The sequence below is a fragment of the Lingula anatina genome, chromosome 6 (assembly GCF_051362555.1).
Source record: "Lingula anatina isolate TDL-2025a chromosome 6, LinAna3.0, whole genome shotgun sequence".
NCBI lineage: Eukaryota > Metazoa > Brachiopoda > Lingulata > Lingulida > Lingulidae > Lingula > Lingula anatina.
In genome coordinates this window covers 14,237,227-14,251,178 of record NC_141772.1, presented here as the reverse complement: position 1 = coordinate 14,251,178, position 13,952 = coordinate 14,237,227, and the positions used below count along the sequence as shown (strand labels likewise).

The 13,952-nt window shown below is 36.5% G+C and overlaps 2 protein-coding genes across 2 annotated transcripts; one reads left to right on the top strand and one right to left on the bottom strand.

The window, feature by feature from the left end:
* The first annotated feature begins 503 nt into the window (after nucleotides 1-503).
* LOC106151940 (V-type proton ATPase subunit S1-like) lies at nucleotides 504-9,015 on the top strand. The gene is made up of 9 exons (XM_013525381.2): nucleotides 504-664; nucleotides 1,528-1,654; nucleotides 1,930-2,007; nucleotides 3,116-3,335; nucleotides 3,548-3,633; nucleotides 3,777-4,036; nucleotides 4,353-4,421; nucleotides 4,758-5,022; nucleotides 7,663-9,015. The coding sequence occupies exons 1-9, from the start codon at nucleotides 543-545 to the stop codon at nucleotides 7,867-7,869; spliced, it is 1,434 nt and encodes a 477-aa protein (XP_013380835.2). The 5' UTR covers nucleotides 504-542; the 3' UTR covers nucleotides 7,870-9,015.
* Nucleotides 9,016-10,068: 1,053 nt separating this feature from the next.
* On the bottom strand, nucleotides 10,069-13,439 carry LOC147761210 (uncharacterized). Its single transcript, XM_087015705.1, has 4 exons — nucleotides 13,151-13,439; nucleotides 12,451-12,716; nucleotides 10,799-11,172; nucleotides 10,069-10,528 (listed from the first exon to the last, which is right to left on the bottom strand). The coding sequence occupies exons 1-3, from the start codon at nucleotides 13,287-13,289 to the stop codon at nucleotides 10,828-10,830; spliced, it is 750 nt and encodes a 249-aa protein (XP_086871831.1). The 5' UTR covers nucleotides 13,290-13,439; the 3' UTR covers nucleotides 10,069-10,528; nucleotides 10,799-10,827.
* Nucleotides 13,440-13,952: the final 513 nt, after the last annotated feature.

Sequence of the window (13,952 nt, the reverse complement as noted above, 5' to 3'; positions counted from 1 at the left end):
GGGGCCTACCGTGACAGAATATACATATATAAGTAAGCTGTTGTCAAGGACTTATTTTAGCAGTTGGCATACCTATTTTGGCAGCTTGTTTCCTATGAGAAATCACCAAAAATATATGACCTGCTAACTTGAACCAAGTAGTAAAACTGATCCGCAATAGGTCATGTCAATATTTTATGTTTATTACCTTTTGGGTGACCAAAAATTCCACCTTTATCTTGAAGATCGAATCAAAGGCTTGATATATGCGGTTAAGCAATTCCTGCATTATAAATCTTATTACTAAGAAAAAGACACTATATAATCATTCAAAATATAAACCTACACATTATCTTCCTTCGTTGTGATTGATTTAGTAAAGTGTCATATCGATAAACATACAGTTTCACTAAAAAGAAAACATGCCCAAAGATCGTCAGTGCGGCGCTGTCAACGACGTACTAATTTTCGCAGCGTACCTATTTTGGCAGCTATAGTGCCAAATAGTGCGGCGCGTACCTATTTTGGCAGCGTACCTATTTTGGCACAACACCGGTTGTCACATGATTCTGACCTCCAAGATGATTTCTTTACAGCGGCTAGCGTTTTTCTCAGTTTTTTCTTTAACATTAGGATTTTCTGATGCAGTGAGCAAAGTTCCAGTTTTAATATGGTCAAACAGCCTGTAAGTATGCTTGTCATACCTGAGAGCAATCTGTAGGATTTTTAGCGTAATTTAGAAAGTGATCATTTCTGTAGACTGTAGTCACGAGACGGCTTGTGCTCATCATATTATTGATCGTCAGCAATGAAAATCTTCAACAGTTATAGAGCTGACGCTTTTGTGATATCTTCTTACTCGCAAATCCTCTCTGTATATATATTTAGATATTGAAACAAATCATAAAGAAAAAAAAGAATAAATAAACCAAAACAGTTGAGGTTTTACTTTGGATAAAAAGTCCTGCCCAATGTCTGAAATTCAACACTGAATTTCACTCAAATTGATAATGTGTTTGAGAGATTGAGTATCTTTTTGTCTTATGATTCAAGTGAAAAAATATGGGCAATAAGCCACTTAATTATGATATCCCATTGTCTCACAACATTCAAATATAATAATCATGACAACACCCAGAGTCTATGAGACCATTCCCACAGATATTTGGATCAATCTATCTCCCTGAGGAGTCTCACTAAATTGCTATCAAACTAACCGGCTTAAGCGTCTGTCATGCCGAGTAAAGCTGTTAGGGGGTAATTATCTTCAGCCCTAGCTGATTCGGTAGGCGTGACAGACATTTAAGCCTCTTGAGCTGACAGCAATTTAGCGTGAACCCCCAGGGAGTTAGGTCGATCCAGTTGGATTGATCTAAGTATGGGAACCCAGTCTATGACACTCTTGTTGATGTTAGTTGAAAACATACACATTGGTTCAAGAAATTCGGTCTCAGAGTGAGAGAGTTGCATTACTGTAAGTAGAATCCTTTTTTGTGGATATCTTTAATAGATACCCAGATATTTTATTTACCATGTTTTATATTCCAGATTGCCCGAAGACCTGCCTCCCTCTTTAGATGGTCATAGTATTAGCACTCCTGATTTTCAGAATATTTATATTGATAAATTATTATCAAACAAAGCACAGCATGTATTAGTCTTTGTGCAAGATAGGGTAAGTGTTGTTGTTTATTTACCAGTTGATGTAGGTTAAGAGTTCTTGTTTATTGCTTGCTATATGGCTTAAAAAAGAATACAAAAATAATCATGAAATGGAGAAGACACATGACAATTCTGATAATATGGTTTATGCTGTAAGCCTTCAGAAAGAAGAGAGAAAAGTCTGTATTTTAATTATAAATTACAGAAATAATAAATTAAGACCTATTTTTCTTTAAAAAAAGTAATGTTTCAGTTTTTTGCAATTTCTTATTGTCTCCTTTTTTTCAGCTGAGTGTTGAAGATTTCACTCAGTACAGCAATGCATACAGTGACAGTGAAGATGGAGCAGCTCTTCACAATATCAAGGTAATGTGTTGTGGTCAACTTGTGGATACTGTTTGCTTTGGTTTAGTACTACACAAATGGCTGAATAAGGGTTTTGGGTCAGTTTTCTTGTACAACAGTAACATTACTGAATCAGATAGAAAAAAAATCTGTAAAATGATAACGCTGTTGGACCTGGGCTTAAAAAGCCATTGGGAAATTAAGCACCCTTTTCCTGCCTTTTTATGTCTGCATTTTCATTCTGTTAAACCAGTGACTTGATTTGTTAGTAAGTTTGTCACTAATATATACAGTATACTGTTCACTCTGTGTATATACATGGTATAGGCAGCATTGTGTATTATCCTGTTTGGTAACATCTTATCTGCAATCTCATTGTGTTTGACAGTACTGATGACAAATTCAGAGCATTATGTTTTGATATGCCAACTTTCAACCATGGTAATAAATCAACATTTGAACAAAATTGGTTCTTCCCCCCCTGCCCCCTCCTTAAATGTTTTGTTATTATATATTACTTTAAATGTTGATTAAGAGTAAAAAAAAAAAATGGTTGGTTTCATCCCAGAAAGTATTATGTCAGCTATAATGTTATGCAAGAAAAAAAAACCTATGGACAAGGGGCATTTTCCATATCAGCCCCCATGCTATGGAACCAGCTACCTCAATATATAAGAACAAATGTTAGCCCTGATATTAAAAAAGGTATCTTAAGACATTATTATTTCTTTGGAATTCCAACCAAATTTATTAGAAAAAATTAAAACAAGAATTTTCAAAGTCATTACAATAATGTCTCCATGTTGTGGTTGTAGGAACAAGTGGACAGCCATACATCAATATGTCTTCAGTAGAAAGGCCATCATTTCTACAGTATTTCAAAGGATTTTATTAAAAAAAGTAAAGCATTAGCAGGGAAGGATCCAGAGATATTTTGTGACAGTCTTCCAAAATTATTATCTCTGTTGATCCACCCTCCATTTTAGACAGTCTTTTAACAGAAAAAAATGAGATGCCTGTCACAGTTAACTTGAAAAATTCTGACCGTCTTTCGTAATACAGAGGATGGCTTCCATCCACCCCTGATAAGAATTTTAAAAGAAATTACAGTATCTCCATGTTGTTGTAGGAACAAATGGAGAGCCACACATCCACCCACTTGTCTTCTGTAGAAAGCCCAGTCGCTGCCATAAAGCAACTGAAAAAGAAGTATGTGGACAGCGTGCAAGAAGTGACAGCTCCTCAGGAAGTTGACTCTTTGAGTTTTGAGAAGCCCGGTTTGGTTATCGTCCACTTGCCAGATGTGACTTTAGAAGAAGGGGAGAAGTTGAAGCAGTTCAGAAAGAATGGTGAGACTTTGTTTGAAAATGAATGTAAATGGTTGGATTAAATCCTTCCTAGTTGGTTATTGTTTTGATGTTGTTTCCATGTATATGTTTGAGAGCCATATCCAGAATAAAACTATGAGAAAGGAGATGTTTTGTTCTTAGAGCCATTGATAAATTCTCTTACAACAGTTTTGTCCCAAGCCCATCTCATATTTCACTAATATATTTTTCAGATGATCTGATTGGTGCTTTGACATCTAAAGCAAAACATTCCGGTGTGCCTTTTACAGCATATTTCACAGCTGAAGAAACATCTAAGGTAACATCAAAGAAAAAAGTACTCCTTAAAAATTGTGGGAAGAAATAAAAATGCCTAAGAAGTTCCTGTAGATCTCACCAAAAATACTCAAACATAATGATTCTACAGTTTATGATTTAAGCATGGAAGTCTCTCATTTTCAGATTCCAGTCTCCTATCCACACCTGGGGCGCCATCTTTTGGCCACAAATGAAAACACTTCAACATACCTTAACTTCAACAACTGCTCATTGTTCTACACCACGGGGGTCTACATCTCCCTCTTCACAGTTAGTTCCATCATGGATAAAACTGTGGAGAAAGACATCAAGACGTTCGTCAATACTTCTGACATGTTGCCACCCAACCCGACTTTTACTGATGATACCAGTTGTTTGAATATGTCAGCATCCGTGAACTCATCGTAAGTAAATGATTTTTATATACAGACGCTGTATTTGTCTGTATATATTCAGGTCACTGTGTTTTCTCATATTGTTGCTGTTGCTGTCACCATCCAAAACATCTGCCCCTGTAATTGCCATACCATATTTTCATTTCACCTCAGTTTACTGACTACCTTTGTTTTATAAAAAAAAAACGTTCCCTGTCAAAGTCAGTACATACTGACGCGAAATTTTTTAAACTGCAAAATGTTTTAATTTTTTTTATGAATTTTTAACCATTACTGTTATAAATGTGCAGAAAAGTGCTGAAGATAATTACTGTCAATGTTTCAGAGTTATTGGATTGACTTATCCAGGGGAGATTACTATTGATGATTACACCATGACAGATTTGACTATTAAGTAAGTCAGTATGTGAAGTGTTATTTAAAAACAATACCAAAAAAAAAAAAATGATTTAATGAGTTACAAAATATGAATACTTTAAGTGAAATGAACAAAATGAAGTTTATTACAGAGAGCGGGTTTTTATGCTCAAAGGATGATGTATTGTAAACTAAATTGTAGAAATATTAAACATTGCAGCAAGGTCCCAGCACAAAGATATATTCTGATAGGAATTTGCTGGACAATCTAGACTTGTCAGTCATTTGCGCAGTGGTTAAAAATTTGAGGCCGATGCCATGGAACATTCACCATAGGTTGAGATGAAACCATATGTTTAATCTTGTTTTGTAGGTTCAAATTTTTTGCCAATACAGCAAGAAATGTGTGGAACATAAGTGCTCTACAGCTGACCTACAAGATCAAAAACGGCACCCTCAGCATGAACATAACGGAGGATGACCCGACGGTTTTGTCCGTGCCAAGTAATCTACAGGACACCAGATATTCTTATTCCTGCAGTTCAAAGTACTCCACTAACTACACCCAGGCCAATCTGACTGAGTACAAAGGAAACATTTTTGAGCTTGCCCTTGATGTTCGCTTTGATAACTTACAGGTAAGTTTCAGTAGATTTTTAGATCACCTCTACCAGCAGTGCCTGTCAAGTGATTTCAGCAGGTGCAGGCTCCTTCAGTATTAGCCTTTTTCATCTTTTCCGGAAATGGAAATTGCATTGTGGGTAGGGGAGCCCTGCAACGTCGAAACACTTACAGCGGTGCTTAAAACCATGGCTGGGTTTACGGGCTTTTTGTCACTACAATAACAGTAAGCGAGATCGACACAAGAGGTTTAATAAGTTCCCAACAAACCCGTTAGAATGAAAAATATGGTAGAAAGAAAGGAAAATATAGCAAGTTTGGATCAAAAGCAGGGCACCGCGTTTGCGCTGAACATTTCTAAGGCGGGAAGAAAAACTATAATATTAGGAGATCAACGGTGCTTTAATAAAAAACAGAAATGCTTAGTTAAACAACGGATATAACGAACTGTCGGTAAATAGAACTCGGGGGTAAAAAATGCGAGAAAAAAAAAACATTATAAAGATTTGAAGAAAAAATTGAAGAATAGGCCGGGGCCTAAAAATTAAGAAAAGACTTCAAGCATGAGATTATGGAAAAGAAAGTAAAAGCTTTAAAGTTTTACACGGGGATTCTACTTACAAAAAATTCAAGAACTTTCACGACTTTTTGTGTAACAACAAAGAGAAGGTTTGAAAAGTTTTGTATGTAATATCCTTTTGTGTGTGTTTTATTGATAAGTGATCATTTTAAATGTTGTAGGCCCATCACAGGTTTTAGTCTCTAATAACCCTTAGCAGGGTGAGTTCTATTTTTTTTTAACGTGAGACGTTAATCAAATTTTTATTATATGTATTCAGTCCCGTATACGTATTACTGATTTGTACAAACGGGGCTCATATTATCAAGATCAACAGAGACATACGAAGAAGAAAGTACATCGGCTCTTGTTGAACGCGGTATCGGCGAAATAAAAAGTTATTTATTTCTGAACTCAATGACAAGAGAATTGGAAAATTCAATGGGCATATTTTTTACAAAAAATGCAGAAAAGCCTTTCTGTAAGCTACACGTACATAATGCATGTATGGTAAAGACAAAATGGATAATAAACATAATCCCACAACGTATTTGTAAAGTAATACAAATATGCTTAGTATTAAAGTAAGCCTACGTATATTTAACTGTCTTAGATAGTTGAAAAGTATGAAATGTGTGGGAAACATTTTACTTGAATGTTTTAATTGTCTGTGATTGAAAACGATGAAAATACGCATAAAAACGTTTAAAAATCAAATAATTTGGGCTCTTGCTATAATTTTGTTTTTGTTTCAGATTGACAAAATTTTCATACTTGTCAGACCGAAAGGCTGACATTTTTTACCTGTCGTAAATTTTGTACATATACTAGAGTAAGACACGGTAAACTTTAATTATCGTCTGGGAAAGAGTCGAGAATTCCTGTCTCACCTATTTAACACTTAAAAGGTTTTAATTACAGAGGAAAGGTCGTAGTTGTGGCCGCCCGCCTTACCGAACAATTGAACAAGTAACACCTGATGCCTTATCAGGTACCAAACGATTTAATCAGTTCACCGACGAACGATCTGCGTGTCAGTTTTACCTGTATACACAGTAGTTACGAGTCAAACAATGCAGGAAATCTTTTCATTTTATCACTTTAAAAATCTCTTAAGATATCCTTCAAACAAGACATCAATATCGTAATGAATTGACACTGCCGGTACATGAGGTGATATCGCCACAGCTTGCATACAACATGTACAAAATTGTGAAGACGTAGGCCTGCGCACCTGTCCACACTCTTGAAAGCTGTGTACGAGTCTACTGGCTATTTTGATTTTATATATAAAAAAATAACGAGTCTCTTTCGCATATCTTTATTATCGGAAGCATTTAAAAGAACTCCGTAGCTTTAGTTCGTCATCACTATTGAAAGTGTAGCCAAGGCTCGGACGCTTAGGTGAAGTCTAGTTGAAAAGCGCATCGTATTTAAACTGAGAAAGAAAATATTTAATTGCTTTATTCTCCGTCCAAATACTGCAGTAGCTGGTTCTTTCCTACAGTTTACCCATTTCTGTGCTTCAGCCACCTTTTTAGTTTGACAGAAAGCAATGCACGCTTCATACGACCTTTTTATATGCGCACCTTGTACATCATCTACACCTAGCATTGCCATGCTGGAAACAGCAGAGGACCACCATGACCCCTGTGGCGCGCGGTTCCTGTCATGCGCACTTCGTATTTCCGCAAAAGATGAAAAAGGTTAATTGTGGAGTGGAAAATGTTAAATTGAATTGGAAATGAATTAGGAAAGTTGGAGATATAAAATGAAATAATCATATTTTGAATATTGGCACAAAAGAAGAAAATGGTCTACTTGGCTTAAGGTGGATCAATATGTTAAAGTGGACTAAATTGGTCAAAATAGCTAGGAAAACAAATTGTACTGCAAGAAAGGGTTGGATAAGTATGACCATGGCAGAATCCTATTTAGCCACATGAAAATTAATGAAGGTGGAGCTAGATTACACCATAGAATCCTGTTTTCCCTGTTTCTTTTTTCAAAATTACTTATAATAATAATAATAATAATAATAATAATAATAAAGCTATTATTAAAGAGGGTAAAACATGTTGAATGGTTTTCTTTTTAGATCCAACCATTTGGGTCCAGTGATAAGTTCTTAGATGCCAGCGACTGTGTCGGCTTCTTCACCATAGGGACTTTATCTGGACTCATGGTCACTCTGATCCTTCTACTCATTCTCACCTGGGGGATCAGCATGATGGTGAACATTAAGACCATGGACAGGTTTGATGATCCCAAGGGAAAAGGAATCACTGTGAATGTTTCAGAATAGTATTGAACATCTGTGTATCAATCAAATATTGCTGAGAGCTCTTGTATGTTTTGTTAGTTTTGAGAGGATAGAACAGTTGGTTTATGTAGAATTGTAAATTATTCAAAAGGGAATGTGTTGTTCAGTAAGGACAGAAACAATGTTGTTGATGTATAGAAATACTAGAAGACTGTAAATTATTATCTATTTGTTTGTCCGCTGGTACTGTTAAGTAGGTCTGATAGACAATGCTCAGTATAGAAAGTCAACATGTCATTTTCAAACAATCTAGATTAGCTATTATGTTGCTTACTGCACTTTACTTAGTGCTCTGTATAACTTGATAATGTGAATTCAATTTAATGTACAGGTGTAAATGTGTGAATTTAAACTATAGGGTGGTCCATGAACTATAACCTATTTTGAATATAGATGGAAAGTAAAATTGGTCGTTTTTTATGGACCACCAATTTTCCCATGCCAGTAAGTATTGCCTCTTTCAAAAGACCATTCCAGTTACTAATATATCATATTAATAAATCTCTAATTCATTTCAAGAATTGTTGAAGAACTTATTAAGGTTTAGTTGTGTGTAAATGCTCAGAATTTCATGGGACTTTTTGGAAGTGCACCTTGTCTAATAATCCCAGCTGAAATCTTTTTGAGAATATGAAGAGTCTTTTGGTACACCATGCTAACTTTTGTACATTTTTAAGAGGTGATGTTACATTTTGCTTGATGGAAGCTTTTGCTACTATTTAGAAACCAACTGCTGATTTGTACTGTCCATTACACCTTCATCTTCCAACCTGGTTTGGGCTGGGAATAACTTCACGCAGAACGGCATCAGTTAGAAAATGACCTGCCCTGTCCATGGATATCGATTCAGGTTTCCTACGGAGCCACCTTAAAGTTGTTTTTCTTTTTTTTTTTTTATTAGTTAAACGTGTCCATTTCATTGTAAGACTGAAATGTTCCTTATTGTGTCAAGTGCAATACAGTGCAGATGTAAGTGGGTAACGTGTACATATGCTGCAGATATGAGTGTAGAGAAATATTACAGTAGTTGACAGTAGCAGCAATGTAAATAATTAAATAGTGTCAAGCAAAGGATATGTATGGTACGTGCTACATGTGGCGGTGAAAATAAAATTCCATAAAAAATCATTAGGTTCACTTCTTTATTTTTAAATGTTATTTTGATTCACCATTCTGAATCTTGCCTGAAGGGACGTGAACAATGTTGCAACATCAACAAAGAATATCCTTCAGCATACATAACAATTTTATGCGTTCTTGTACTTACTGAATAATATTATGGAGACCATAAATCTGAAATGACACTGAAAGCCCAAGGCAAGTGCCCAAGGTCCAACCGTAGTCTGAAGTTGGTCGATGTATTATAATGTAATATGAATTTTACCTAAGAATGCAGTGATTTCATATAATATTGAGAAAAATGTAAGATGTGGCAATTTTGTGATTCTATTTATGGATTTACCTGATATAGCGAAATTATGAAACTACAAAAGTAGATTTTTCTCAGCATTACTATAATTAAAACTGTCTGAATGCTTGAGAGATGCATTCATTGCATATTTATATCAACTATTATTTTGTTATACGAGCGGGTCAAAGCAGAAAATGCAGTTAAATGGTTCCTGACACCCCCCCCCCTCCGCTCTAAATCCGCCTCTGATTTGTACTTCATCACCAGAGAGACAGTCTCTATTAGAGAGTAGAAGAGGAGATACGTTTCACTTTAATACAAATGTGACCCCGAACATTCAGCAATTTCTCTTCTGTAAGATTATTAAATTATGTATTGCCCGCTTATCACTTGTTCGTTTGGTGAATATAAAAACACAAAGAACGACCTCTGTTATAACATACTGGTGTTTTAATTTGGGGCATATTAGTTTCCAGAGAGAGCGAGAGAGAGAAAGAGGTATTTCATCTTTTGCGGGTATTCGTTTCTCAAGACAGTTTAACAATAATTTCTTTTATACATATTATTTAAGTATATTTTTGCCAGCTATTTGATCGTATGATGTAATGAAAAAGCACATAACACGACCATTTAAATTGTGTACTAGTGTTTTAATTTGTGCGATATTACTAAATTGAGAGAAAGAGCGAGAGAAGGAGAGAGGGGGAAATTCACCTTTTACGAGTAACAATTTCTTAAGATAGTACAACAACAACAACAACAACAACAAATCAAATTTCGCAGCATTTATTCATAATTTTAACAGATTGAAACAAAGCAAAGAAATGCGATAGTCGAGCATTTTCCTGTTGTCGTATGTTTGTGTTTGCAAGATAGCTTTGATTGTGTCTGTATGCAAGTGGAGTTAAATGAATCGTGTCGCCGGGTGCTTCTCCACAGTAACGTGTCACTTTGTTTGCAAACCCACTGGTTATCATATTATATTATATAACACCGCCTTAATAACGACAATAAAAATAATACCAAATAGATAAAATATACCCTGTATATGTCTTATTTCGAGAGTTAAAAGCAATTTAAACCTTCATTTCTGGTTGGATAATAATGTGTCAAACAATCAAAAGTTTTTGAATCTTGTGCACGAAAAATTCCAGTGATAACGCGAAGATGCTGCAGTAAAGCCCCACGTGTTTTTTTCATCCGTAATTGTATGATCCGTCGTCTCCAATTCTGAAATATTTGGGGTTCTATATAAGATTATGTTAAACATTTTTTGTTCGCACTTTATGCGTTATTACTAATTTACCAAAGATAAAGTATTTGCATAAACATGCAAGAGAAATATTGGTACAGTATAACGAAAAATCAGACCTATCAACAAAAGTGTCTAAGTAAATGTCAAAATTTAAAAAAAACAATGAAAATCAATATATTATTGTAATTGCATATAAACAAACATGCATTAAAAAGTGAAAGTAACAATTATCCGAAGACCAATACCTCTATCCCTTGACCGGCTGGCTCTGGTTCTAGGGCATGAGCAGAGGAGCCCATGGAGGCACATTTGTGAGGTCGGTTACATCGTTATTAGCTTTTCCGTTATAATCACCGCATATTCCATTCATGTTCTTGCAATAATTCTGATGTATCTGGACAACCACGGTGCGAAGGCGAACAAACACGGAGACCTTGATACCCGCAGCAATAGTGCAGTGAGCGGCCACATAAGTCCTCGGTTTGTCGCCACCGGGAATGCTGGGGAAGATTTTCTGGACCACCTCTACTTGAGGGCTTCCTGCAGAAATTGCCCCGGTTGCACCAGGAGGCAGTTTATTGTTCCACGCAGGAGGGTACATTACAGGATCGCCATCGATCTGCAATGGAGGTATAAAAATATTAGAGAAGTGCATGTTTTAGGAATGGACTTGTTTTGCAATGGCAGTATAAAGATATTAAAGAAGTGCATGTTTTATGGATGGTGTCATCGTTGGATGAGATGTTGGGAGAGCAGGGGCAGGACAAATTTGGTTCTTTTGGTGTTCTAACCACTCCTGGCACCATGGTCACTCCATACCTGACCAGTTAACAGATCTTTTTTGTGGCAAACAACACTTCCTTCAGAAAAAATTAAATAAAAATGCTGCTGTAAACGAACTCTCTTCCATGGCCGCAGTTATAGTCTTGTGGACTTTTTTTGCTCACAGTAGGCCTAAAAAGATTAGCCATCTATTTAAGGACAATGTAACCATTTATTATCATCCAGATACCCAAAAATGAGTTTTTTCCTGCATTTTTAAATAATTAAATTTATTCAATAATGCATCTATCTTTGTGCTGATTTTAAAGAATAAAAATGGAGTACTAAATAGTGCCATTAAATCGGCGTTGAAACGGTGATTGTGGGTGCTCATGTAAAAGAAAAATTTATGACACCGATTTTTCAGTTTTTACCCCAAAATCGAGATTATGATGTCACCCGTCAGATTACATATGTATAAATGATAATTAATTTAGTCACTGAGCATCCTTGGACTAAATATGGTTGACCCACTTAAAAGTGATGCCGCTAATCCAATGATGCTCTCCCTGCATCCACACGCGTCTTCACTGCAGGGGCCTAGCAATTTGGTCCGTTTTATGGCGCGTGATTAGGCGATGAGACCATCAGGGGATTTAGGCGGATTGCTTTTAAGTGGGGCCGGCCATGTTTAGTTGGCGTATCAGAAAGCACGCGGATCATCTGTTCTGAATGCGCTCTTATACATTAATCGGGCCCTAGTACCGGTAGTGGGTTTGCTTTTTAACACAAAAGTTTCTCCTCACTTCTTCCATGAACTGCATTAATTAAGCCACTGGAGGATCCAGAATTTGAGGATATTTTGCCCTCCTTCTCATAATCTTCTGATAACAAATGGTGTAATTTGATAAATGATGTTGATTTTGCAGATTGGTTTATCATTCTTAAGACCCTCAAAGTGTTGAGAAAGAGGAAAAGTAAGCGATTCGGTTATGGCAGAAGAATATAGACTAAAAGACATTTGGTTACAAATAAAAAAATTAAAAAAGATAAATTTCAGTCAATTTATTTTTTTAACTAATCATACATTAAAAGAATCCGGCGGTCCTTAGTGATTATGCCAATGTCGACTTACCTTCGTTTCAGGAGCGTCTGAGTTTCCAGGGGGGTTAAAGTTAAAGTCTACTTTATTGGCGCCACACCGAAACCTAACTGCACTGATGTATGTACGTGGTCCTCCCTCGTAAAGGGCATGCTTGGTCCACACGTACCACCAATTATTCTTGCCGGACGCCAAATTTCCAATTCTACCTGTAGGGGCAGGATAGGGGAACTTCCTTCCATCGCATGTGATAAAATGCGGCTCTCCTTTCCCGCCGCAGGTACACTGACCTAACTCACCTGGTTTAAAATAAGTAGACAAGTAAATTAATTTACGTTGATAAAAATAAATAAATAGATAAACAGTCGTAGGTAAAATAGATATATGAGCGGTACGTACAAGTTACAACTGTTCGTCTTACACTGAATGTGACATACATGAGATCAAATAGACAGAAAGATGACAGGTTTCTTGAACGAAATTGTAATCGGAAATCTGAGATCCCTTATCTCTACTCTCGTTATGATTTGCCAAAGTATCGGGGTCGGTTATAGTGTTGTTGTCGACTTATTATTTCATATTGCATTGTGAAATGATAGACTATGATTCATGTATGATAAAGAGAGCTCTCAGATGTATCTGAGATTGGGCCTACTTTATGTGTGTGTGTGTGTGTGTGTGTGTGTGTGTGCGCTTTCCACAAATATCTGTAATCTACTTCACATATACTTACTAGCACATGGATCCGGTGGGTTCGGCGGATTTGGGTCAGGTACTGGGTCAGGTGTTGGCAAATCGTCGAATTCAATGGCAGAGGCCAAGGCAAATTGCAGTATGATCGCAGCTAGAAGGAACCCTTGTCGTGGCGACATGGCAACAACAATTTCAAGAAATAAGCTCAGGCCGTGAACTTGATAATCGTGGAGTTCTTAAGAAATGAGCGACTCGCTTACTGAGCTCCGTTACATATTCGTTGCATTTTTTTAAGTAGCTGTTATATGTGTTGTTGCGACGTAAAAGTCACGATGCAGATGTAGGAAGAAATAGAGAGAGGAGGAGTTGAACTGTTTCCAGAATTTGCCACGTGCGCTTAATGCAAATTTTAACCAATAATTTTCCGAATTGTAATTTGACATACGGCTGAAAGAGATGTCATAGTTCAAATAATTCAAACTGTCGACGACAATCGATAATTAAAGAGGTTTCTTTTCTTTTTTCTTTTTTTTGGAAAATGATGCGGGCAAAAAGAAAAGTAATTGCATTTCATCTCCCGCTGTCTCCACACTGCTGGTAAAGGTAGGCGAGTCTTAGACCCCATTGTCATACCAAAAGCGATCTAGCAGAATCGAACCATCTCCGTAAGGTTTCTCGCTAAATTACATTCAACTTAAGCGGCTCCGATGTCTGGAACGCCTACTGTAGCTGCTATAGGGGTTAACTAACTAACGTTTGGCAGCTTCAGTAGGCGTGCCAGATCTAAGCCGCTTTAATCTGGACGCAATTTAGCGGGAATCCCCTCGTAGATGGATCGATCC